At 41.9% G+C, this 27,054-nt stretch overlaps 1 protein-coding gene across 5 annotated transcripts; it reads right to left on the minus strand.

Moving 5' to 3' along the window:
- Positions 1-311: 311 nt before the first annotated feature.
- Positions 312-24,109, minus strand: WIPI2 (WD repeat domain, phosphoinositide interacting 2). Of its 5 annotated transcripts, none has more exons than XM_029966009.1 (13): positions 24,091-24,109; positions 22,107-22,256; positions 18,036-18,118; positions 13,024-13,275; positions 12,195-12,291; positions 11,515-11,612; positions 10,984-11,076; positions 10,116-10,186; positions 9,333-9,440; positions 8,429-8,593; positions 7,254-7,361; positions 5,977-6,107; positions 312-5,121 (listed from the first exon to the last, which is right to left on the minus strand). In XM_029966009.1, exons 3-13 carry the CDS (start codon positions 18,042-18,044, stop codon positions 5,009-5,011), a joined length of 1,245 nt encoding a protein of 414 aa, XP_029821869.1. In that variant the 5' UTR covers positions 18,045-18,118; positions 22,107-22,256; positions 24,091-24,109; the 3' UTR covers positions 312-5,008. The 5 variants fall into 5 exon arrangements, with proteins under 5 accessions (XP_029821869.1, XP_029821866.1, XP_029821867.1 ...); XM_029966006.1 differs by lacking the exon at positions 24,091-24,109 and adding an exon at positions 23,118-24,025; XM_029966007.1 differs by lacking the exon at positions 24,091-24,109 and adding an exon at positions 23,545-23,622.
- Positions 24,110-27,054: the final 2,945 nt, after the last annotated feature.

Below are 27,054 nucleotides of genomic sequence, written 5' to 3' on the forward strand. Positions count from 1 at the left end.
AGGCAGTTATCAAACTTACCTGAGCAGCAGGAGAAAAATGCATGAATGCAAGTCCTGGGAAGAGCAGCTTTAAGGAGGAACAAGAGGGAAAATTACATTTGCAAGCAAAATGTGCCAGGAAAAACTCGGCTAGTCCTTTCCCACTCCCTGCAAAGCCCAAGCTGACAGTGCCTGTGGAGAGCAGCTACAAAGCACAGCTGGGACTGAGGGCTTATTACTGCTGGTATTTTGGTTTGGGCCACATAGCCTCACCCTGATCTTATCTTATCTTATCTCCAAGCAGCAAACAAAAGGAAGAAGACACAGAATACTTATCACAACACAGATTTAATTTCTTAGGCAGTTATAAAATTACAAAGAGCGACGGGCTAGCAGTGAGAGCCAGACACTTGGTGAGGTGGAATGTTAAGACAGATTTTTCCACTTATCGACACAGATACCGAACAGTCAGTGAGCACTGCAGGATGCAGGGTTTTCTCCAGGTAAGGAAGCAAATGCAAGAGCAAATAGATCCAGGTAGACACAGGGCCGAGTCAGCACCCCACAGAAACCCAGAGCTACAGGTCCAGGAAGAACTCCCCACTCCCGAGTCGGGCACATGCAGGGGAGCCAGCGCAGGTCCCTGAGGCCGCATGGCCAAAGCCACAGCACTGACACCTGCAACGAGCACAACGGCAGCTGTTTGCAAGCCAGAGATAAAACTTCTTGCCCGTTATTTTCAAAGTGGTGTGAGATGAGTTGTGCCAGTTGGAAGAGCATTAAAATGAAGGCATGTCACGATTAGAAAAATAGGAATTTGCTGAATTCCTTTGGTTGTACAATTGGAATCTAAAAGGATTTATTTACAGTCAGAGCCATGCTTTCTTCATTGCAAGCCTTTCATGGGGTAGCAGATTCCAGAAAAAGAAAGGCCTGCTCTGCACATGTGGAGAAGACACTCGGCCTTGCTCTCAGATGTTAACAGGTTAACTAAAGCTGACTGTTAGCCAGGACAGCTGGAGCACAGAATAAAAACTTCCCAAACCTCTGCAGTGATTAATCCACACCAATGCTTTGGACAAAGACTCCTGTCGCTCTGCAAACAGCAGCAGGGCATCTGCACACACCAGTGGGGTACTGAACAGCTCAGCAACCCCCAGGGAAAGAAATTCTACTGTCCTACTGCATGTTGCTTTGGTGCTAATGCCATTACTGGAGCCAAGAAAGCACAGCATGGGACGTTAACAAAGAGCGCTCTGCTCAGGGCTCTGCGCTAACCCGCTCACCCAGCCTGTGGCTCCTCAGCTCACTCCTCCCTTCTCACTATTACACACAGGTCAGACACCTGTCACTGCATTAAAAGTCTTCTCAGGTATTTATTTGCATTCAGGCAGACTTGAAAAGCCACCACCTCTACCCCCACGCTCAGCAAAACACAGCCAAGAAACTCGCCGTGCAGGACCCGAAGCAGCAAGGTACAAGCACACACCTGATCCCAGAGGGAGCACTCGTGCCAGTGCCTCGCTGAACAGGGCATCAGAACAAACAGCTTTTACTAACCTCTTGATGCTTTCTACTTCCTCCTCCTCCTCTGCCAGGCCCTGCCTTTTAACTGCTAGATTTGTATCTATCACCTGTATTTTGGAAACAGCGACATAAGAGGAGACGGGAGCAGATAAAAGCTTTCTGCCTCAGAACTTGAAATACAGAGTAAACAGACAGATGTCGAGACAGCAGCTGAGTACCTGCACTCTTTGCCTATTTGCACATCAAGAGAAAACAGCTCCTTCCCTATGGTACTTACTGGGAACTGATCCCACTGCAAGCTAAGACCTGAGTTTAGGATTGCAAGTTTTTCAGTGTTCCCCCCTCCCCAGCTTTGGTTGTTCCAGTTATCTCTGCCCCAACCCTCCACTGAGTTAAAAGCTATCAAGAAGTGCAGCTTGAATCAAGAGATTCAAGACAGGCTATACAGATCAAACACTGTCCTTCCAAGGAAGGTCAGTCTAACCCGAGAGGGGCCATAGTTCCCATATCCTAAACTAGAAGCCTATGGTCACAGCATGGGTCTAGAGCCTCCTTGGCTTACCCTGGGCTGTCAGACCACCAGAAGAGAAATGTTTAGACACCTCCTGATCCACAGAGAACAACAGTGCAATCACATGCTCCATACTCAGGTGAGGATGCAGCTGCAAACAGCATTTCTGGTATGCTTAAAGAAAAAAAAATAAAAATACATCTTTGTGTCACTGGGATGAACCCCCAACCTGAAAGGCTTTTAACTTTGGTAGCACACCACAACAGGGTGGTTTCTGAGGGCCTAAGGCCATCACAGAGAAGTTATATTAGTCATATTTTATCTGAGAAAAAGTTTATATCCTCATGCAATGAACTCAAGACAAACTACTGCCACCACTCTCAAAAACACAGCCAGTGGGGACCAGAAACCACCTGTTCCACCCTACTAACTCTGTGCTGGTCACTAACCCCAGAATATTAATGCTTCTGCTCTCTAAAGATTTTCCCAGTTACAACAACAAAAGATACTTTAACTGGCTTCCAGCTTCTACTTAGGAGTGAACTGAGTAGGGCACAGCAATTCCACAGTGTGTGGCTCAGGAGCAGGAACATATGGAAGACACAAACACAGTGAACGTGGGATCTCAAACTCACCGGTGGAAAATAAGGTGTGAAAGGTAAGATGGGGGTAAAATTTTACCCATTTTTAGCAATGAAGTTAGTAATTACACTTAGGGGTATATCTGACTATGTAACATGGCCTTTGTTACACTCCAGAGTTGTAAAACTTGTGTGCTTAGCAGACCTGTGTTGCTGGTGCATGTTTACTGCTAACTGTGCTTGTGGAGTCCAGGCCAAGCCTCCAAGGATGTTATCAGGAATGTTACCAGCTTTAGTCTGGAATGAGCAGACATCTGACAGCTCCTGGGTGGTTCAGTTTGCCACAGCTCACCGAGCTCACATCTGAGATTTGTATTTCACTCTGCAGCTCAGAGCTCCACAGCAAAGCTGAGAGCACTTGGCGGTAAAAAAAGAAAGAAAATAAATAATTCCAGACCGTGGAATTGAGTTATCAGTCAGATCTAAAAGTCGAGAGACTAAGCAAGATTTCAGCATGACTCAGGGGTTTCCTGTGAATGTGCTGGGTTCTGGAGGGGACACCACAAGCCACTCCAACCAACTACTTAGGACAGTCCAGGGTTTCAGTGAATAAACACACCTGATCCCTTCTCTCCCACACGGTCGTGTACAAACCTCTTCCACTTACATGGACTGACAGCAGCCACACTGACAGAGAGGTCTCCTGGCAGGGGCTACCACCTTCTTCTCTACTTTAGAGGCAGGGGAAGCCCACCTGCCCATACAGGTTTTGGGGACAAAACTGCCTGCTACTGCTCAAGAGAAGACTCAATAGTACCAAGTCCTAAAAGCACATCACTGCCTGTTGGTGGGAGGGAGCTCACATGTAGCTGGAGCACTCAGCCTCTGTCCTCCTTTCAAGATCTGCAATTTCCTTGTCTGTTTTTATTTTTACTTCTTTGCAAGCAGTCAGTAGAGGGAAAGAAAGCAACCTACATTGCTACACAAAAGGTAAGGGAGGCTCATTTCGGCAAAGGAAAGTAACACTCACCAAGTACTCTGCTAATCACTTGCTCACTAACTGTTATCCAAGACTTAAGAGAAGGCACATTACAACCCTAAAAATAGTCTGCAGCACTGCTCAGCCTTGGAAAGCTCTAGCCAGAGTTGGGGCAGTTATGGATTTATTCCCAAATTGCCAAAGAGACAACCAGTCCTTGAGTGTATCACAATAGGTACTCTGATGAGAGGGGAAAATGGGGAAGAAAAAAAAACCAGAAGGAAAAGTATTGTTATCCAGCAGAAGATAACCCAGAAGAAAATTAATATTTCAAAATCATTTATATTTACATCAGTATCCTGAAAAAAATCACGAACCTTCACTGTTAGAGCAGTGCACTCAGCCCCAGACTGGGGAGAAGCAGGAATTGAGAGCTATGCCTTCCAGCAGAAAACCTTAAGGCTGTTTATAGAGTGGGGCTGCCAAACTCTACATGGACTTCCCTCCAGCCTGACAGAATCCTTGCTTTGGATAATGTAAAAAAGTATAAAAAAAGGTTATTGCTACTCTGCCAAGAAAATAGGACAATCTACAGGAGAGAAAGAAAGTGCATTCCAATTCTTCTCTAAAAAACCCACAAGCTTATCAGCCACTACTACAGACACCCAAGCACTAAAGGTGCACAAACAAGATTCTCTAACAATTCTTCCCTCATTCTAGCTTTCTTCCTGCAGCAATTCCTTCCCTGTAAAGGCACTTTCCATATTCTATATCCTTACGCAGGGAAACGCTTCCAGTTTTCCATCCCAACAAACAGAACAGTCCCACAAATACACAACATTCAGAAGGAATTTTAATTAACAAAATGGTCCAGGAAAGGGAAGGGAGAACCCAAAAAAAACCAGGCCATTGCATTTGAAAGGTTGCATGTCAGTCACTAGGTATGCCTGCAAGCCCATGCACAGGAACCATTTGGACCTTTGTCAGTGCAGAACTAGTCTCAGCTTCCAGAACCACTTCTCTACTCCTTCTTTATATAGGCTAAATATTATGTACATATATAAAAAAAATACAAACTTGAGTTTGTTATAAAGTGGCTTCTCTCTCTCTCTCTCCCCCTCCTATGCTTGCTTGGCACATGAACGCATGCAAAGCTAGTAGGCTCTGAGGGCTGCACAAACAGCAGGTTTTGGCAACAAAAAAAAAGTAGACACAGCTAAAATAGATAAGCAAGATTAAAAGCCACTGAATTGAAAACCATATATTTTTCCAATTGTATAGAATTAGAACTACAGCTACGACTTAAAACTGTAAGAGTCTGTCATCCTCTCTCCCAACTCATGTCAAAGTTCATAGCAGCATAACACGAGGTTCCTCAGGAAACATCAAGCCAGTGTTCTCTGCTTCAGGAGTGAGTTCACAGGTCCAAGTTTAGTCTGTCCGAAGGATCATGGGGGGATGCTCACTGTCTTCATCCAATCTAAGTGAGCTGGTTTCATCTTCCAGGCAAGTTCCACCCACAGCACCCAGGTCATCTGTATAGGCTGGAGAGAAAGGAACAAGGAGTTGGGGAATCAGCAGCAAACTAAGGCTTGGATCCAGAGTGAATGAGTAGAGCTGAAGTACTAGGCATTACTTGAAATAGTTTCACTGCCACCCTATGTTTGCTTTTATCATGACTCTGTTTTATGACTGTGTTTTTCCAAGCCAAGAAAAATTTATGATCAAAATTAAGCTCCTCTGTGTGTGTGCAATAGTGGTGCTTTGGGCAGGCTGATGTTTTTTAGTCTCCACAGATGCATTACAGCTGCAGGTGCAGTACAGACGCAATATGTGCTGACTGTCCTTCCTCTGCAGAGAGGCTCTAACCTGAGTGCCAGAGCCAGCAAAAGCTCCACTGACTTGGAGAGCTGCAGCATTAAACAAGTTCTCACCCTCTCAATTTAACAGAGCAGCAAATCAGGCTAAAAGGTCACTGTTCCCATAAAGGAACAATTGCAGCATTTATCAACCTTGCCAAAAAAAAAAAAAAAAAAAAAAAAAAAAAAAAGGGAGGGGGGCTATAACTCAGATGCTTTGCACAAGGTCTGGGTGCAGAACTGTATGGAATAACTGGTTAGGGCATCTCAAGAACCATCTGGCAAGTACTAAAACTATCACTACGGTAATCAACCACAACTCGAGAAGAAATTCTACCCAGAAAGTAGCAAAGACAAGCGATCCATCTACGGAAGGCTACTGCACAACCACGGGGGTTCTCCTCCTACTGCTCACCAATGCTCCACAGCGCACGCGCAGTCACGCAAAGCTCCGTGCTGCCGTGGACCAGCTCACGCAGCCATCTAGAACGAAGCGACACGCAGAGGTGCTCTCTGCCCCATTCCCAGCCTTCTCCTTACCATGCCTTGTGGGTGAGGAAGGCACATATGTACCTTTAGTCACAGCGGCACTGTACGTCTGCGCTACCAGCGGCCGGTCGTGGGATGCAGACTCGAGGATTTCGTTGGCTGGCTCCATGCTGCCATCGAGCCTGCCAAGCACAGAGAGGTTATCTGGAGAGCTGACCCACCTGGGTACAATGCAGCTTCAGCTGACAGCTATGGGAAAATATCTCATCAGATGTACAAGAATAACATAGACAGAAATGCAACAGGAGGAACTTGGTCCCTCCATTCCAGAGGCCTGGCAAGAAGGCACCTGACAACACTTTGTATTTAACCCTAAAGACTTGTCATTATCCTGCTTGCCTCTGACACAGCATCAGGATCTAAATCCTAGTAGCTTATACCAGGAAAGAAAAAGATTCAAAACAAGAGTGTGTGATTAAAAAAAACCACATTCCCATCAGCAATAGTATAGATTGTCTTGAGCTCTGCCCACCACAGAAGTGGTTGCTTCACACACAGATATTACAAAACCCTCTAGAAAAAGTATTAGAACATTTCAGAGATTAAGAACTTGATAAAGGCTTCCCTCTAGGAGGCTTCACTTCATCTGTAAGTGAAACCAGAGGTCATATCTTAAAGTGTTCAGATAAATGTATGATTTTTGGCCATTATTATAGACTGACCAAAGCTGCAAACCTCAATTATCATAATGAGTTACTGTCTTTAATTCTTTGATTGATCAAGTAATTTGATTATATTACCCTAGCTTTTCCTTATTGAAAACCACAGTGCATTGTCACAGTGTTCTACAGAACATTAGCTATATGCAAGGAATTTTAGTAAGGACACCAGCAGAGAAAGAATATGGATAATTTCATAAGTCAGATTCCCCACTGTGAAGTCAGAGTAACATCTCTTTCTCATTTTTGTAACCACTTCATTTATTGATGAAGAGGATGGTGTCAGTCGTTTCAAGTTCTTGTTTAAGTAACTCAACTCAAACTGCCAAGAGGAAAGAGGATCACAGAGCAAACAGCGATTGATCCCTCCCTGCACTCAGACAGTGTTAAGTTTCTGATGGTAAAGTGGAGCTCAGTGTAGTGGATACTTGAAAGGAAGGCTCAGGGGGATTCTGAAGTTACTAATTCATGTCAGAGGCCTGGTGGAAGATTAGCTTAAAGAAATGAGCTGTTCTAAGTTAAACTTAGTTCTGTTCTGGAAAAGTCTAAGAATGAACTGGATTTTGAGAAGAAATAAAATAAAACAATCCTCAGCTAACATGGACTTACTTGTGCTGCTTCATTAGTGTGCACTCGCCTCCTTCTTGGGGGTCCAGGTTGTACATGTAGAGATACCCATCGGCAGCTCCCACCAACAAACGAGGGATCTTCTGGATTCTAGACAGGTTTAGGGGAGAGATTAATAAGAATAGATAAATAACAGATTATTAAATAAAAGATTATTACGAAGAACAGAAGAAAGCACACTCTCTTCCCTTCCCATGATTTAATGGTTGGACTCCATCTTAGAGGTTTCTTCCAACCCAAATGATTCTGTGGCTTTTAAGGCATTATTTTCCACACTCCTGCTCCTAGACAGAGAATGCTGTTAGCAGTTAGAGCACCCAGGAAAGAACTGTGTATTAAAAAATTATTGCACAACCACATTTTGGGGCTAACAGGATGCCACAGTAATCAAGCAATTATACAGAACTCATTAAAACAGATTCAGGAGTTACCATCCTCTTATCAAGCTTTGTGCAACTCCAAAGACAAGTATTCTAACGGGAAGGATTTACTTATTTCAGAAACGTTGCAAAGCTTAATTATTGCTTAAAGGGTGCTTTGAGATCAGAGGAGTGAGAGCACAGACATGAAGTCAATTTAGCATAAAAACTATAAAACCCCCACAAAATAAGTTTACTACTGCTCCGCTTATTGCTTTGGTAGCTGTGCCAAATGGGACCTGCCTTTGAGGAAGACAGCATAAAAGATTAGATTTAGTCCTAAAAATTAACTTTAATGAATGCTATGCTGGTTTAGAGACAAGAATTATATGAACTTGCTTTCAAAGGCTTCTTTAATGGTTAGGCTGGATTGCCTAATTTTGCAATTTGCTAACAACACACAGTATCACTCACTCCCCATAGCACTAACGGAAGCAAGTGCCATAAAAGCCCATGGGTCTGTTCTCAACATTCCTCTTTCAAAATTAAAAGACATCTTTAAACAAAACTTGGAAATTGGGCTATTCCCATCCAAACATTTTGCCTTTTCCTCCTCCCTTCGCAGGACTGCGAGGTGTTAGCTCTGACACGTTGCTCTCACACTAGAAGAGGCTTTGCAATGACTACGGGTGATCCACTGCTCTGCTGCAGACTGGGTTATGTTTTACAGTGTCAGCCTCTCCAGAGCCCAAACCCAGCAAGCAGGGTGGGGAGGGCAGGTTCCTTTCCAGTACTCACGTGGCAAGTGCACAGATGTTTTTGTGCCCACAGAAGGGCAGACGGACCGTAGCAAAGGCTCTACCCTGGTTGAACATCTCTGTTACTTGAGAGGGCAGGTAGCTTGTTGAGGCCATCAGCACTTTTCCAAAGTAACCTGTCCAGGTGGTAGGCTCTTCCTGAGGTCTACAAGTCAGAAGAGAAAAGTGACTGACTTTGCCTTCACCTTAGAGAGAAAAGTGCGTGAACACTTTGAAAACATTTTATTTTTAAAGGATATCAAGCAGCTATTTGTTTCTCTTCAGAAATAACTGACACTCTTGAGAACTATAACACAATTGATGCTACAGGGCATAATGTGTCCTACAATACCCTCAGCCTGTTATTTAAGCATGTTTGATTGTAAACTGATACTTCTGCATAGAAGACTGCATTTCATAACATTCATTATACAAGAGCAGAATCCACTGAAAGTGCTACGCTTCGAGATTTTATTAATCTGTTTATCACTAAGCATATCATTGTTTCCAACTTCCACAGAAATGCAGTAAGACTGTCCTCTAAAATCATAAATAGGAACATTTTACAACTTGGTGCCTTTTAAAGCCCTATATGCAGCTGGAAGGCAATGATGAGATAGTTCTTCTCATGTGGATTTCAGAGGAGGTGAAACAAATGTAACCGAAAATGTCAAAACTGCTCCATATTCCTGTCAAGGATGGCCAAGTTCTCTTTGGCAGAAACACCTTTTCTACTCAGTGGGAGAACAGTACACAGCTCAGCTGCAGTTGCTGATTCATAAGTGACTTCTTATGCCCTTTACTTTACAGAAGTGTTCAAAAGAGTCTGTCCAGACTCATCCTGTTGAGAATAATCAATTTTAAAGCCTTTTCCTTCAAAAATCTAAGGTACATCTGAAACCTACTTTTCTTTCACAGTCTCAAGTTTGAAGATATGCACTGTCTCTGTGTTACTGGATGCAGACAGAAACATGCCATCCATGCTGAAGGCCAACGAACAGATGCTCACACACCTGGGGGAAAAAAAAAAAACAAAGAGAAGAAAAACAATGAAGCCAAAATATCTGGTTTAATTAAGCACATTTCACAGTCACCACTATTTTTCAAATATGAAAAAATCCCCAAAACTTCCACAGCAAGCATTGTGAATTCTCTGACTTCTTGAAGCTATTCAAGCACAAGATTAATTAATGATGTTCAACTCTGTTATGAATTGATCTCCATATCTGCTATGCATCAATCTGAACTCAGTCTTACCCCTGTATAAAGTACAGTAGAACTACAGTTACTACTACCACAAACCACAGTACCATTTCACCATGGCTATTAATGACCACAGCACTAGAAGGACTTAGAGGAGAGCGAGAATATTAGATGTACTGCCTCCAATTGCCACAAGAATACAATATATCCTACAAAAGGTGACCCACTTTAAACAAGTTCCCTCACCAATAAATTTTTAAAAGGCAAGAGGGAGTACAATTCTGACAGGATTGATTTGCAGAATAGTCAAGTCCAAAGGAATGAAATTGGAAGACATTCAAGCTGAAACTGTTATAAGCACAGATGCAAGGATGAATGAAGATGAAAAGAGGCAAAAAAAATCAGGATGCCAGCTCAATTGCAGAACATACTGGAACTCAACCATAAGGAACGAGCTTCAGGTAATTAGCCCAGTTGAACTTTACCTCTTCACTCCCCTTCGGAATTCAAAGAGTTTCTGTCCCTCTGGAATGGAAAACACTCTTATTACTGTCCCCTGTAAAGAAAAAATAAATAAATCATTTTTCATTTCAAGTTGATTCATTGTGTATTAGCTCTAGTGAGCAGAGTACAACTGGAAGCAGCAAACCACTTTGCTGTTAACTTATTGCCATGATGCACCCCAGATACTGCATGAAATATTTATGGAGCTTGTTTGTAGGATGTGTTTGAAGAGTACTGAAACAAGAGGTGGGAGCTACTAATGTAGAGAACAAGCTGTGCATCAAAACCAGCCCTTCTTATCATATTTGATCATGAAAACGACCACACCAGACAAGTACCAGAATGCAGTCACTTGGATGCCTTTATGCCTTTATCAGATGCAATCAACTACACCTTTAGAGTCTAAGCTTATTACTCAAAGAGCAGAGGCTTCACACTCTCTAATTTATACATATTACATGAACGATTTGTCATCACATGCCAAAGACTAGCAAGGCACTTCTCTCTATTCTGACTTTAACTGTCTTGTTTTCATTAGGGAGACAGCATCAAAACAAGACAGCTAATTTCTAATAAGTCTTCTGCATTAAAGGCAGAAAGACTTCGAGGATTGCCCTAATTACAGCCAGATTAAAATGTTTAATTTAAATAACCTTATTATCCAATATTTCACAGCATGGAAATTGTGTCAAATATCATTAACAGTCCTTAACTTAGATTTTCCATTGCAACTAAGCCTTCTTTTTTGGCACTTGCACATGGAACTGTGCACACTTAAACTTTCTTAAAATACTTAGTGACATATTTGATTTTTATCACTGTTGGGAAGTCAATCAAAAGCCCTCTTACCTTTTCTGAGGCAGTGGCAAGTTTAGTACCACTTGCATCAAATGCCAAAGCAGCCAAGGGACTATCATGAGCTGGGATCATATTAGCAGCTCTCTGCAGTGAATCAATAAATAGAACCTTAGCACAGTACACGTTAAAAAGCTACACATGTGCAGTTTAAGACTGCATATTTAAGAACATTCAAGGCAAATATAGGTCTTAGTTTATAGACAGCAGCTTCAATATTTGTTTCAGTAACTGCTAAGTACATAAAACCATCAGTGAAGCACGTGTATAGAGAGTATAAGCAGCAGGAAGACAATTCAAATAGAAATTACTTTACTTTATTCCACCCATTTGCCCAATTCTACTCATTAAATCTAATACTAGCACCTGTATTTTCTTTGCTGACGTTCTGAGAAGCCTGGCTGTAAGAGAGACTGCACTCTGATGCACAGAAACCTAAGTGTCCAGTAATTCCTCTCTGAGCAAATGAAGTAATTTCCAAAACCTGCATCTTTAGAAATTGAAACAGCATTCAAAGATCCTTACCAGATTGATGGTGTCAAAGACTTGTACTTCTCCAATAGTTGCACTTCCTGGGTAGGCCAGGTAGCAATTATCATTGTTTATTGATAAAGCACACAACCCTAGAAGGGATGGAGAAAACAGAATTAGAAAGAGGCAAATTCCAAGATTTAAGCAGCGAAACTTTCTGATTCTGCATTTGAGTGTCACAAAGATAACTCAAATTATCAACAGAAACAGAACAAGGACCAGTAATGTCAGAGTCAACCTGCAACATATTCAACTATTTAGCATGAGTTAAAATTTAATATAAAATAGAAAGGGAAGAATACCAATAGAGCTAAAATAACTGATTAAACAGTAGAATTTCCCATGTCTGCCACAATTCCTAAAGCATTAACCTGACAAGGCCTTTAACTACACCAAGTGCTGTCAAAATCCAGTTTTTATCCCTACTATTTCTTTTTAATATTTCAACACATCCACTCTAGGAGACCAAAACGCTGGGAAGATGCAGTTTAAGGCAGAGTCTGCTATTTGTTCTCAAAAACCTCTCCTGGATCAAACGTGTAGGCTTTAAGACAACACTCATGTGTTTAATTGTTACTTTTGTTTGGAAGTGGAATTAACAACAATACAGTTCCCTGTGGGGAACATCATACACTGACAGCACTTTTAAGTTATGCTGGATTCTACCAACATACCTGCAGGATTGGGAGGTGTCTCCCTGATTGTATGTAATACCTTCATGTCTCGTATGTTGTGTATATAAAGAGACTCTTCCAGACATACTATCAGCCTCTAGAAAAGGGAAAAAGGACAAAATGTTGACATCATCTGGATGACTAACAAGATGTTACTTAACACTGCCTCAGAAATCAAATTAGCCACTTGTGATTTTAAACAGGAATCCCATCCTCCCACACTCAGTTTTTGGGGGCAAGGACAGACATTAAGAAAATTATTTTGCTTCGGATGCCATACTCTCTACTTTGAATGAGCTGGCTGAAGACAGAGAAGCCTGTATTTGCTGCAGAGCCTACTGATGGTTTAGTACTACAGCAAACTACACTTCCAGGTATTTAACAATTTCACCAGTTGAGTGACACATTTAAAATGTTATTTTTTTGAAAAGAATTTTGCAAACACTATTTAAAAACATAAGAAGTTAGTAGATAACAATGTTCAGGCCCGAACAGAAATTGTCAGTCTCACATACTCTCATATTAAAGATCACAGGATGATCCACACTGGGAGAGACCTTAGGAGGTCTCTAGTCCAACCTCCCACTCAAAGCATGCCCAGTTTACTCAGGGCATTTCCCTGAGTAAACAGATAAACAAAGAACCAAAAATACTTAATTAAATACGAGTACTGAGATGCCACATAGAAGCAACAGTTGGAAAAGGATAAGTACATTTCAAATGGCAATTGTGTCACCAAAGGAAGAGACATCAATCAGCAGAGGAAGCGACAGAATAAGATCCACAACCTCTTTTCCAGGTTTTCAGCCAGGCAAAAATTACTACTCACCTGTCTGTTGAGTTTGACAGCCAAGATGGTGTTGGAGTAACTGTAGTTGCAAATCTCTGTCCCCTTCTTAAAGTGACAAACTTTCAGTTTGCGTGGAGCTTTAAGGCTGACTATGGCCACCAGGCTACTGGAGAAGAGCCTCTCCACAATGCACACGTCTTCTGTGTCAGCTGAGGAACCACAGGAACGAGGGAAAAACACAGAGGGAGATTTCAGGGAGGAAGAATGATGCACATCAACAGGAAATACTGTCTAAGAAAATCATAGAATCATAGATTCAGTCTGTGTAAAAATATGGTCTAACAGCACAAACATTCTGCCACAAGGGCTCAGAGTCAAGGTGGGACACAGGGCAGGTTTTTAAAGCAGAAAATGTACACAGTGAGTGTTGATTTACAAAGATTTCCTCCCCCAGCCCAAGGTGTCACACAAGCTTACACTTCAGAACAGAGTATCTACTCTCCCATGCCCAGAATCCAACAGAAGAAAATCCCAAAGATACAAAAACCGGCAAACTGTCAAATGATAGAATTTTACAGTCTTCTTTTATCTCTGTAGAAACCTAGGAAAGTAATTTTTGGGCCTTTTTTTTTTTTGTGGTGTGTTTTTTGTTTTGTTTTTAAACCTATACTATGCATGAAGGGTTTTCAACAACCAAAAACCTTGGCATTTCCACACACCTCTCCACGAAGAAGGAGAGGTTATTGTACTCAAAGAAGCTGTAAACTAATTCACTACTACACTGCAGCAGCCACCAGTTAGTATTTTCACACATACCACCTTTTACCTGACAGTTCCCAAAAGTGGTTTGTTGCAGGAATCACTGAAGCCCAGCATTTATGCAGAGCCATAAAACAGTGTCAGATTTGCCAAGAGTTCTACTGTGGAAGCACTGGAGGCAAAGGAGGAATACAAGTTCCTATTCCAAATGTGGGGAAGACAGCAGGAGGGAGCAGAGTCCAGGATCTCTGGCAACGAAGCACTTTCAGGGCATTTGTTTACAGCACAGCACTGGAGTGACCTGGCAGGAGTCCAGGTCCCACCACACCAGTTACTTTGGCATCTGTGCTTCCCTCTCCCATTCCCTGAAGCTCCTCTCCAAAAGCTCCAGGTACACAGTGGACACAGTTTTGGCAGCAGGGAAAAGCTGGAAGAGTTTTACCACGCTCTGCAGCTCTTTCAGAGCCACCAGCTACACCTGCCCTTTCATTACAGAACCGAACCAAGACAAGTGATGAGTCTTTGGCCTGGATCCATCAAAACAAATTTTTCAGGAGTCAGTCTCTGGATTAGCTCAATGGTTAACACATTCCAAACCATAAAACTGCCAGTAAAAAAAAACAACCAACCAAACAAGAAAAACAAATGAAAGAGTTTGTTTCCGAAAGCTTCTGTTTTGCCCAAGAGATACATTAAATAATTAACTTGCACTGTTCTCATAACCAGTGACAGAAATTCCATGAAAAAGGTTCTGTTAAGCATTCTCAGCATACGATGCTGCCATCACTGTGTGGTATGTCTGCTTTCAAAGTGCTTTTTCTGGGCAGTTATTTCAAGGAAAAGAACACAAAATATTTAATGTTCTACATTCTTTTGAGAGAAACAGCCTCCTTATGGAAAAGGAGCAGGTTTATACTACGTATTTTCAGTACTCTGTGCAACATAATTGACTTTTATCTACATCTTGTATTTAATATGGTACTTTTCCAGAGAAGACAAAACAGCTCACAGAGGCTTTGAAAATTCAATTTTCTCATGCAATAGGGATAATGCATTTTAGTAATGACTTTGTTTTCAAGGAATTGTTCTCCATTTTCTTGATACCACACAAAACACATGAAAAGAAACACAAAAATCTGCTTCAATAAATGCATGCAGAGACTTTGAAATGTGGAGGTCCGTGCTCCTTGAATGAGACTAGTTACATAAAAGGCTCTCAAATATTTTAGGGGATGGGTTATATCAGCTTTCCATCTGAGCCTGGAGCCCTTCAAAACGATGACATCCTTTTACAAGAGTCAGAAGACCAGCACACAGAGACCCCCAAACCCACAGCCTGACTGCTCCCTGCTCCCAGACAAGCACAGCTTCTTTCCCCATTCAGGGACGACTGTGTTCCGACACAGCTTCTGGGATTTGTCACTCTCCCAGCCATGAGAACTGGTATTTCAGAAGAGGAACAGCATCAGAGATTCAGCTGGAAAACGTGCTGTCCTCTGCTGCACTGATGGGAAGGGTGGGCAGCAGGGAAGGCACACAGGGAAGAGCACTATCAAGAACTAAGCAGTCAGGCAGAAGAAAAAATTTTCAACGAGCAAAATGCTTCAAAGGTATTGATAATCCTTCAGTCTCACCATAAAAGACTATAATACAGATAGTTACTTTTAGAGAAAGGCTTTGTGATGGGCTTTTAATTACATTCGCTTTAAAAATACAGGATGCACCTCTGGTCCTTTGTCTTCCTCTAACAGGAAGAAGAGATAAAATCTCTTCACAGCTGCCAAGTAATTTATGCTTCCCAACAGCACCGTACAGTGAGTACCAGGCTATACTGCCCATCCTATGTTCAGCTGACCTGAATTAATTATATGTTTAGCAGCATTAAAGCCCTATAGCAATGCTGTTACTCACGGGGGTTTTTTTTTCTATTAGTATTATCTCCTTTACACTACACAACTAAGCATTGCCAGAAACTCAGATTCAAAACACTGCAAGAACAAAAAGAACTGCAAAACAAATTAAGTACCAGCAGCGAGGGGAGAACAAGCAAATACATAACAAGATTAGTTTCATAAACACAAGCATGTAGCATCACAGACAAGAGCTGGTTAGAGCCAGCTAGATTATGATCAGCTGTGCCTTTATTCCATTTTTAATCCAAGAACATGAAGCATGTTAGAAGGATTCATTAAGCCTTAAATCACCCTTCAATCTAATGCTTGTTTTTACAGGGGGATCAACTGCGCAGGGAGGCAGGAGATTTGTACAGTCACAGGAGAAGTCAGTGACGGGAGCAGCCAAATCTTCCATATTTTCAGTGGTTCTCTCAAACACAAGACAGCTGGGGCATATTCTGTAGTTTAGTTTAAACACCTACACAAGAGCTGGCAGATCAATCTTTCAGAGGAGAGGAGGGAGTCCTTAACAGTGCTCACTCAAAACAACTCAAAGTCTTTAGAGCCACTTAAACTAAACTGGGAAGCAGGAGGCATGTGCCTGGGAGGCCTCAAGATACCTTTCCTTTCGGAAAGGAGGTACCCAGTACACAGGAAGCCCTCCACCCCCATATCAAGTTTTAACAGGCATGGGTTGCAAATCCAAGACTGAAAATTATTTAACTCATATAAAAAATTAAGATCTCCAAATATTTAGATGTGCTTTGAGCAAAGGTTGGCTGGCTTACAGAGGCCAAGACATTACATTTTCTGTATCACATTTCCTGTGATAGACAAGGAATAATGGGTTCAAATTGAAAGAGGGGAAATTTAGCTTAGATATAAGGAAGAAATTCTTCCCTGTGAGGGTGGTGAGGCCCTGGCACAGCTTGCCCAGAGAAGCTTCCATCCCTGGAAGTGTTCAAGGTCAGACTGGACGGGGCATGGAGTAACCTGGGTAGTGGAAGGTGTCCATGGCAGGGGATGGGACTGGATGATTTTTACTGTCCCTTCCAACCCAAACCATTCCATGATTCTACTAAATGTTACCTTACACTCTGTGCTCTCTTTTTATGGACTTAACACTCAGAAAACTTACAATATAAAAGAGGTTAAATCAACACAGGCATCTCAGAACAGTCCGAGGACTGGAATCAGCAGGTCTAAATTCCAATTCCAGCTGCTTTATCAATTTACCCAATCTGTACTTTTTCTTTCAAGGACTACCTAGAAGATGCAGTCCTGCAAAGTGCAGTTGACCTCTCAGTGTATTTATTCAGTGTCTTGTGTAACAGGAGTCATCTTCACTGAGTCTCCTGGGGTGGTATCAGGCCAGATACTGTAAGTGCCTGACATACTACAGAGGTCAGGTACCTAAACTCAACAGCAGAAAATGGAATTCAAGCCACTCATTAACCAGTAAAACCAGACCATGACTCAAATAGGAAGATGTAGCTGGAGCACAACTTAACCTGACCACAGGTGCCTAATTTGAACCTCACAATTACTTCTCTCCATTGACTGTGTACAGAACCAGGCTGTCGCTGCAGTAACAGGTGATCTGAGTCACACACCATTTCCAAACTTCAGATGCCACAGGGTCAGGTCACTTTGGGAATGGAGTCTGAGGACAACTCTGTCATGAGATCTCACTATAAATGCTGACATCATAGCTATTGGTACCACCTGCTCACATGGAGTTTACAAGAAAGCGAGGATACTCACACATAGCATTCATAGTTTACTTATTAGCACCTCAAAAAAGGGAAGTCTATGACCTGCTGGCAAAACAGGGGATACCACTTCTCTCTCAGGCCTCCATCCATGTCATCTCATATCCTACTCAACTGTGACCAGTATTGAGAAGTTTCAGAAATCTGAATTATTCACCCTTCTGTATGAGCAAACCTGCAGCTATCATGTTAAAAAGTATTTTTCTAACAGCAAACATTAGGATAAAAAAAAAATATATAATTCAGGTTTTCTTATTTGACAAAGGTATATTAGTGCTTGCCTGCCCCAACAGCCAGTATAAAGACCCCAAAGACACACTCTCTCACAGGAGTAAATTATTATTTTTATGCCCAGCTGCTACACAACCTGGACATAAGATTGGAAAAGCAGAGTTCTCACAGCCACTACCAAATTTCACAACATCCCAGCTACATTTAAATACAGAACACTAATATACAGTTTTACCCTGCCCAGCAATCGTTTTGTATTTGTGTGATATTTACACCTAAGGTTCCTCTTACATCAGTTCCAAACAATCTGTGAAAAAATGAAACGTGTCTTACTCTTCCCACATTAAGCCAACTGAGGGCATTCAAAAAAAGAAGAAAAAAAGGAGATACTCACTGCATTCATAGATCTGCTCTAATTTGTCCACAGAAGAAAGAGAGAAGAATTTGTAGCCTGATTTACTGCCAACTGCAAGGGATCTGCAAAAGAAACAAGCCAGTCAGGAACACAAACTACATCAGCTGTGATTACCCTTGGACAGATTCTTACCCTGTTCTAACCTCCAGCTGGGTTAGCTCAGTAAGAAAAATGATAAAAAGCTTTTCCAAAGAAGCCACGACAGACACAGACAGCTTCCTCAACTCTGAAAAGGCCAAACAGCTTCAGAATTACAGAAATTCAGAACTACAGAATTCTGGTGTGAGATTCTGCTGCACATTTAATGGAATGAGAGGTCACAGCCCAGTGTGAGCCGACTGCCCAATTCTCACCACTGGTTTCTCCACACAGCCTAAAAGCCTTAGTGTGGAGGAAAGATGATGACTTGAATAATGTAATGCAAACCAATTACATCATTGCCTCATCATTAGAGGTGACCTTCAAGACCTTTCAAACTGGGCCATCTGGGGATTTTTTGTTCTTTACAGTGTAACTGTCCCCGACCATCCCCAAAGAGTTTTTATATTAAAAAAAAAAAGTAATTAAAGACTGCCAACTCTAATTTTCTCTGGCTTTATGTGATGATGTTCTAGCACCTCCATTGTTCGGTCTCAGTCTTACAAATACTCACACCGAATCTTTGATAGAGGCGCCCTCTTAAAAATGCTAGTCACTGATGTTAAACAGATTTTAACAATAGCAGAACACTAAAAAAACTGACTACAAACCCTTCTTTCCTCCATTACTCAATTTTCACACTTAGCTCACAGAGCAGTTAATTGCTTTTCCAGTTAGAGTCAAAAGACAGGTCTTAAATTTTAAGCCAGAAAAACCTTTAGCTTGTCTTGCAGGTCTTTACACACCAAGGCAGCAGACAATGGCTCATTCTTGTTTCCCCTCCCCATGTGGAGGACGATTTTATGCCACAGATTAAGAAAATTACCAGCCAATACAGCTGTACAGAAGTGCATTAGTATGCTTACAGTTCATATATTTCTTGCTGCCAGGACACGAGGAGAAAAAAAACTAATTAAATTCCGATAAAACACATTTCAAGATGCCAAATTGTGGCAAGTCATTCAATACAAGGCTCAAAGCCAACCCTGCCAGTCAGCCTGCCAATAACGCCCTTCTGAGCTCAGCAAGATGATTCTCAACAATTCAGATGCACTAACAATTAATTCTGCCTTTGGAATACAATGCAGATTCCTAGATTTCATGTTCTTCCTCTATTTTCCACTCGTGGCTCCAAAGTGAGCCCTTTTTAAACTTCAACATACCCAGAAGATTAGAAATTGTTCCTCCAGCAGCTTACCCTCTGAAATTAAGATCTCAAGCTATAAAATCGAATTCTGTACGATGGTATGACCTTCTCTTCTAGAAAAAAAAAATACAACTGGCACAATCTGGTTCAGAAATTATATTTGAGAAGGTTTAAGCTTTCAAATTAAAATATGCACCATGCAGGCAGGCAGAAGTCCCCAGATTCAATAACCAAGATATTAAAAAAGCATATTAGGCTTAGAGATAGAGAGCAACCATAAAACAAAATTTTGTTGCTGCTCCTCTAAGTCACCTCAGAAATACTGAATTTAATCTTACTTCAGATGAAGTCAGTATGTTCAGCAGACTCTATCTGATTAGAGGCCAGAAACACTGAAATGTTTTTGCTCTACTGCTTTTGTACAACTCAATGAAAAACCCACATTCTGTGGAAAAAAAAGTGAAACTCTTAATTTGGTAAAACAAAGCAATGAATCAGCCTCTCTTAGATCATTTATGGTTTCCCTCAGAAGAAAGTTTAACAAAGAATGACATTAAAACTGTCACTTTGCAAAGGTAAACAAGCACTCCACTGAGTTAAAAATAAATGGAGTCACAAGACTCTTTGCAATATAAACGATCCACAAAAGACACAGGATGATTTCTTCCCAGAGAATTCCACACAGCAGCTATTTGTGAGTGTATTACTAGGCAGAACTGTATTCCTGTATTGTACTTACAGCTTTAAATACAGAATATTGCTGAATCACTGTTTTGCTGACAGTATCACTGAAATCAGTGAGGAAGCCCATTTTTCTAGTCCTACAACTACCTATACCTCATTTAAATGAACCACAATGGCAAAAATGAGTTGTATACATGATAAAAATCATCATCAGTAGAAGCCAAAATGAAGAAGCACAGGACAGACCTTTCCATCCATGGCAACTGCTTTTTGTTACTTCTATCAGGATCAAGGTGATGAAGCCACAAATCATTTGTTTACACAGAGCAGTTCAAGTCAGTGTAATTAAACCCATTGCAGAATCCAAGCATAACTGCAAAATAACCCCTTTTTCTTCTAAAACAGCATTCTTGCTTTTGGAGGGTTTGTTTCATTGAGGTGGTTTTTTTAATGTACTCTCAAATTAATTCTTATGAAACTACTGGGAAAAGGCTTTTTATATGTAATAAGAAGCCACTAGGCTGAGTTATACCAGCATAATCATAATGGTTTAAATCCCCCATCTTCCCCCGCACTGATATTACACTTAAGCCCTTAAGACACCCGATAACCATCTAAATGGTCAAATCCACAAAACAAGCATCCAGCCAGAATTACCTCACCTCCCAAAAAATGTGCAACCATATGGGGAAGAAATATGATCAATAAGCCATTCAGCTCTTGTTCAGATAGACAGTGGCCAGCAAGAAGCTGCTGTAGTTATCAGAAGCTCCTTTTACAATGTGGGTGTTATGCTTTATTATCGCCGATTTTCAAAAGATGATGAGCCTGAAATTGAAAATAAATATTCCCCAAAATCGCCTTTTTTTCTTCTAATATTGTGCTGCACATGTGGTTTTTTTAGCTCTATTATGTGTAGCCTCTATTACACACCTTAGACTGCAGACTTTGAGCTATTTCATCATTAAGGTTGTCTCTTCAGTACAAAATTATCAATACAGTCATGATTTATGGAACTGTGTTTACCCACTTTTTCCAGAGATAATACTGCAGTCTGATCCAAGACTACATAAATCTTGATAGTATTTTCAAGAGTGACTGTCATAAATAATTAAAAATAGCCTCACAAGAGAACAGTGCTGTGAGATATTTCACACACTCATTTGAAGATGCTGACATCCACTCTAAGTACACTCACCTAAAGTGGGATATCAGCTGCTTCAATCTCTCTGACTCTTTAGAAGCAAGTTGTTTCAGACGGATTAGAATGCTACAGGTTTTCTTTTGCTTCTTTAATATACATACAGAAGGAAGAAAACCAGTTTTTCCCTTTCCATATCGCAGAGGACCTTAACTATTAATCAGAAATATTCTACATTAATCAGGAAGATCCTACTAAGGGCAGCTCTCTCAAAGATTAAAATCAATTGCAGCTGCAGCATAAACATGACTCCAAAAGTCATTACTGCTTTAAATAACTGTTTAATTAAACCTACTTACATTATGATACAGTCTCATTATACTAATGTTCCACCTCATTCCAAAACCAATGTAAATTTCCACAGACAAAACATTTCGTGAACAAAGGCTTATGATGAAGAAGGGGAATGTAATAAAAGAAAAATCAATGAAATGGCATAAGAATTGCTAAGGTATTACTAAGGAAATGTACTTTGCTTTATTCCACCCCTCCCAAATGCCTGCTGAAACCAAAGCTGTAGTGTCTTATGGATATGTCTTAACATTAAAGGTCATTATTTTGGACAAAAGTGAGATACAGAAATTCACACATTCAATGTTTTTGTCAGCAACACTCTGACAACCCACAGATTTTCCCATTATTTTTATACTAAAAGAAAGCCCCCAAACTTAAAATCTGCTACAGCAAAAGCAGACCATGCCTGCTCATCCCTTCACACACAGTGTTAGACTGGGACAACAGAAAGTCCACAATCCAAGTAAATATCTCTGCTCTTGGGCCAAATCCCCATCCAAATGGTCAGGAGCTGAGGAACAGCTCCTCTGGCCAGCCCCCCTGAGCTGCTGTGCCCACTGCAACCACAGCAAGGAACACAACATACGGTTGTCTCTCTCAGCTATCCTGCCTGAGCGTGGGAGCTACGTGACCGCTCTCGCCTTCCTTTTTTTTGGGGTGTGTGTTTAGCTTTAAAGCCTCCTTGGAATACAGAGCTCTCCTGTCCTCAAGGATCACGGGTGAAGGACACCTGAACCTAGGAGAGACAAAGGCAGAGGAGTGAATTCTCAGCACCTAACCCTTGTTCCTCCCACCACAAGCAGTTTACTACAGAGATCCAAACATCACAGGGCAAGGGAATTTGAATACAGCTTCTGGTGCACGAAGCATGCTGGACATATTTTGAGCTATAAGCATTTGCCCAAAATGTAGAATGAAACTGATTTATTTGGGAAATAAAGGGCAGAACTAATATTTGGACTGACACCTGTCACTTGCAACTCCACACACAAATGAAGGCACGGCCTAAGAAGTCCTTGGAAATTAAGGCACACGCCAGTGTTTTCCTTAGAAGTCCAAACAAGGTTTCCTTTCGCCTTTCATCAGGACTCTGTTTTCAAAACTGCAGCGACTACTTTGTTTCCAAATGCTGTCATACAATTACTTATTTTAAAAAAAGGTGACTAAAACTTCTCTACAGTCTGTCCACCTGCATTATTTCACAAGCAGGTTCTTTGGGGTGGTTGCTGGTTGGTGTTTTTGGGGGGAGTGGGTGTGTGTGTTTGTAAAGTGAATCTGTAAATTGAACCACTGTACTTCCAAAGGTACTTCTCTGGCAATATCTGCGTAACAATTTAAAGACTGAAAGTTCTACCTCTTATACAGATACATGCAAGGTGAGATCTTGAAGTTATCCTTAGCTTAAAAAGTTACAAACTTCTAACCATTAGCATTTCCTTTATGAGTTTTAAAGCTTCTGTGAGTTTGTGAGGTGTTTAATTTTTCATAAATGTATCTGTGCTCAGTTTTAGTAGTTCTCCCAGGAGTAATACAAAGAGCACTCAGGTTTTTCTTCCCAAGTATCCATTGTTAAAGATTTCCAACTGCTAAAACCTACCCAGCACTGAGATCACCCACAAGCTTCCACTGCATGGTTTGGCTGGGACACCCGAATTGTGACGGGTTACTCCACTTTGATCTGGAAGCTGGAGCTTGTGCCTCTCAATCAGGGAATGCCAGTCATGCTGAGTTGTGCAATGATTGATTCACTGGGGAAAAGGGCCAGGTCCAAAACAAGCACATCGACATCTTCTGAAAATACCCCTCTCCGTGTTTTTACTTAATGAAAACATTGTATCAAAGAGAAGCCGCAAACCAACCGCTTCTGCTGCATTATAGGTGGAGTGTTTTCAGGCAGAGTTCCAGTCCCAGCCAATAATTCAAAACTGTCATGTAAATAAAGCTTAGGGCAATGTGGAATAAACAGGCAAGACAACACTTGCAATAACGTAGATACTGTTCCAAGAGACAATGTCACTACTTACAGCATCTGTGAACGAGCATTTCAAAAAAGTTAAGTCTGGGAAAAACAAGCAACTAAGAGCAGGGTAGAGGAGATCTGCTTCAGTCATCAGGGACTGCAACGACTGGGAAAAGCAACAGCAACTTTTACGGTGACAACATTCTTCTGACTACCAGCAACCCCATTTCCCAAGATTAAGAGCCACCATGAAGCTCATCTTCATACACGAGAGAGTAACTAATCACCAACTCTTCATAAAACCAAGGAAAAGTTGGCTTGATCCTTATTTTTACCAACACCATCTTTTCCCAACACCAGGCCACTGGCTCTGCTGTGTAGGTAAGCAAGACACATTTAAGCCTGAGTGGAACTGGCACCTTGTTAAGGTGAAGGTAAAAGCTTTAAATGCAATAACAACATGCCCATGTCATTTATTTTCCAGTTCTGTCTGTCAGCAATTTTTCTAATTACTGAAGCACCTTTAAGCATGATGTAGCTCTACTGACTGGGCAGACATAAACAAAGCTTGCCTTTCATATACTGCCTGAAAGAATATGCATTTGTTTACCTTGCCTGTCTGGAGAAGGGCTCCAGTTACCTGTAAAAGTTGAAATAGGTGAGCTTTCTGAGGCCTGGCATGGCAAAGTGTAAGTCACTCCTAAGAAGTTCTTTTCAGCTCTTCTCACCTGGTGAACTGTCATCTCCTAGATATATAGAACAGGATACTACAAACCCAGAGAGCTGGCTTCTTGTTTCTCTATTCAAACATGAAACCAGGAGAGATCGTGAGCAGGAAAAAAGAAGAAAAAAAAAATCAAATAAACTTCAGTTTAAAGAATGCACCCAACCACTAAATTTTACTCAGTTTAGGAACTTGAATGCAACTTGGTTATCTGGGCCACTTACCACATCAGACAAGTGTTTCACTAAGAGGCTGCTCACAAAGACATCCACAAAACTTCTTTTATACTTACTACGTTTCTTGGAGAGATTTCTTTGAGACACTGTTAGTAAGAGATTATTCCACATCATCAACCACTTCATTTGTCTCATCAAAGTAACTGGTTTTTTAAATTATTCTCAGAATTTTGAGACAAAAAAATTGAACAGGAGCCTTTTCATACTTCTGTAGTTTCTGTAACGAATATTTGAAATGTATAAATATTAAAAAATGACACAAAAGATCCAGTAGCCCAAGACTTGCAATTGCAAAGATCTATGGGCCAGGTCTGGATCACACAAAAGATGCAGCACCAAAATTCTCATCAGGTAACCTCGAGGTGATTTATATATAAATAATATTTTTTTAAAAAAGTAATTTATTCACACAGTGGACATTAGAATGCTGAATTAAAAAAAAAAATCAGCTATAGTATAGAAATTGAAGAACACTTCTTGGTTATTTAAGAAGATGAAATGGGAAAAGTAGTCCTAAGTAACACATACAGTTGAGGAAAGAAATCATTAGCCAGTTGTCCTTTTTTTCTCCCCATAAACTCAAAGTTAAAAAGGAATCAGCTTTACTCTTCCTCGAAGAAAGATGTAACGGTGTACAAGCCAAAGAAAACTTAGATAAGTTTGTTGCATTTGTTTCTTTTTACTTCTGTCTTGGTTTGTTCTCAAGTCAAGCCTGAAGCTCTCATCCAAAGTAAATGGGTTTTTTGGTCACAACTCAGCAATCTTTAAGTACACACAGCTCTCCACAAAGCTAAGGTGCAACTGAAAATGGGGAGGTGCTTTGAGGAGAATTACTACCACCTTTAGATCTCCATGTGGGACTGCACAGCTAAACTTCAAAAACTTATATAATGCCTTTATAAACTGTTAAAGAAAGAGGTGGCAAATGATGACTTGTTTCTTTTTTCCAGTAATAGGTAAAAAATGAATGGTATCTGAGCAAAACCTGGGCAGGTTTTATATGCACAAGGACATATGTATGGTGCTCAGTGAAAAAATGTGAAAAGTAGTTGCAAAAGTCTTTGACTCGAATCAATACACGGATAATGATTTACTTACAAACACACAGAAGGCTACTGCTTCCCCCCTCCATCATTTACCATAACTTATTTACTGCTAAAGCCTCTTGTCTCAAGTCTATCCAACTCCACTGGCTCATCTCCTCACCCCCAACAAAACCTACAGAAGCAGAGTGTTTCCTGCTGTGATGTGACCCTCCTAAATCCTGGCAGTCACCAGAAATAACCTTCTCACCTTCACAATTCCCATATGCTACAGGACATGCTGGGGACAGTCACAGATCTCCCTCGTGAGGACGAGGTATTTTTGCTCATTAAGAGAACGAGTTGTTAAAAGAAAAACCCTCCACCACACACGTGGATCTGTGATGCCAACCTGAGATCATTTCCTCTTACTCACTTCCTAAATCAAAACTCCTCCTTTCCCATGTACAAGTTCTTTCGGTTATTACCCCCCAGTTTCATCTCTCAAGTATTTCAGACAGTCAAATGCTTCTTCAAATGATCTTTAGTGCTCCAATCCCAACTAATAGGGGGTTCTTAAATTAAAGATACTGCTTTTTAATACCCCACGTAAAAACTAATACACACTAATTAATCTAAACATGCTGCAAACGATTAAGTAATTTGCAAGACATGCAGCTCGAACCATCTGAAGCCTAAATAAATCTCAAGGACCAGAAGAAGGCCTGTTTTTTCAAAATCAAAACCAAAAGCAGCATAAGGCTCAAAAAAACACCTTCAAGCCTCAGGTACGCTGCTTCAACACAGCAGGTGAAAATAACGCAGCTGGATAAAAAGATCGGTGTGAAGAGGATGATGAAGTCTTTGCACCTCCTGGAAGACCTGTCCAGGTCTTAGGAGGGCCTGGCACGAAGCCACATCACCAAGGAGCAGCAAGAGCTCTCCTTCCCACCCTTTTCCAACGGGACAGCGGGCGATGCCTCCCAAGTAGGAGCAGGAGCAGCTCCCCCTGGGCAGCGAACGGGGGCAGGGAGGAGGCAACAACACGCTGCAGCCACCCCAGTGCCCGCTGCTGCTGCTGCGGGGAGCGGCCCGTCCCCGCACCCCTCGGCACAGGGGCCGCTCCCACCCCCTCCCGTGGGGACCCCGGCCGCCGCTGCGGACCGAAACCCGGGAAGGGGCGGCCCGGCGGCACGGGGAAGAGGCGGCCCCGGGGGGACCCCACCACGGCTGCCCCCCCCGAGCGCAGACCTCCGCAGGGCCTCACCCACGTTCCCCTCCCAGCCCGGGACCCCTCAGCCGCCCTTAAGCGTGTTGTCCTCGGTTGAAGTTGGCGAACAGATAGAATGGCCGCTGCCGCGTCGCCTCTCTGCCGCAGTTCAATGGCGGAACGCCTCGCGCACGCCCGTCCGGCGGGGGGAAAGGACGCGGAGAGCCCTCCGGAAGGCTGCGCCGCTGCAACCCGCGGCTGCCCGGGTCCCCGCCGCATCCCCGCCGGGCCCTTGTTTTACGCGGCGGGCGGCGGAGGCGGGCCGCGGCCTCGCGCCCTCCTCGCCGTACGCACGCCGCGCCTGCGCCGCGCCCGGCGCGCC

This window comes from Manacus vitellinus, unplaced genomic scaffold (assembly GCF_001715985.3).
Source record: "Manacus vitellinus isolate BGI_N305 unplaced genomic scaffold, ASM171598v3 scaffold_12_pilon, whole genome shotgun sequence".
In the NCBI taxonomy this organism is placed as follows: domain Eukaryota; kingdom Metazoa; phylum Chordata; class Aves; order Passeriformes; family Pipridae; genus Manacus; species Manacus vitellinus.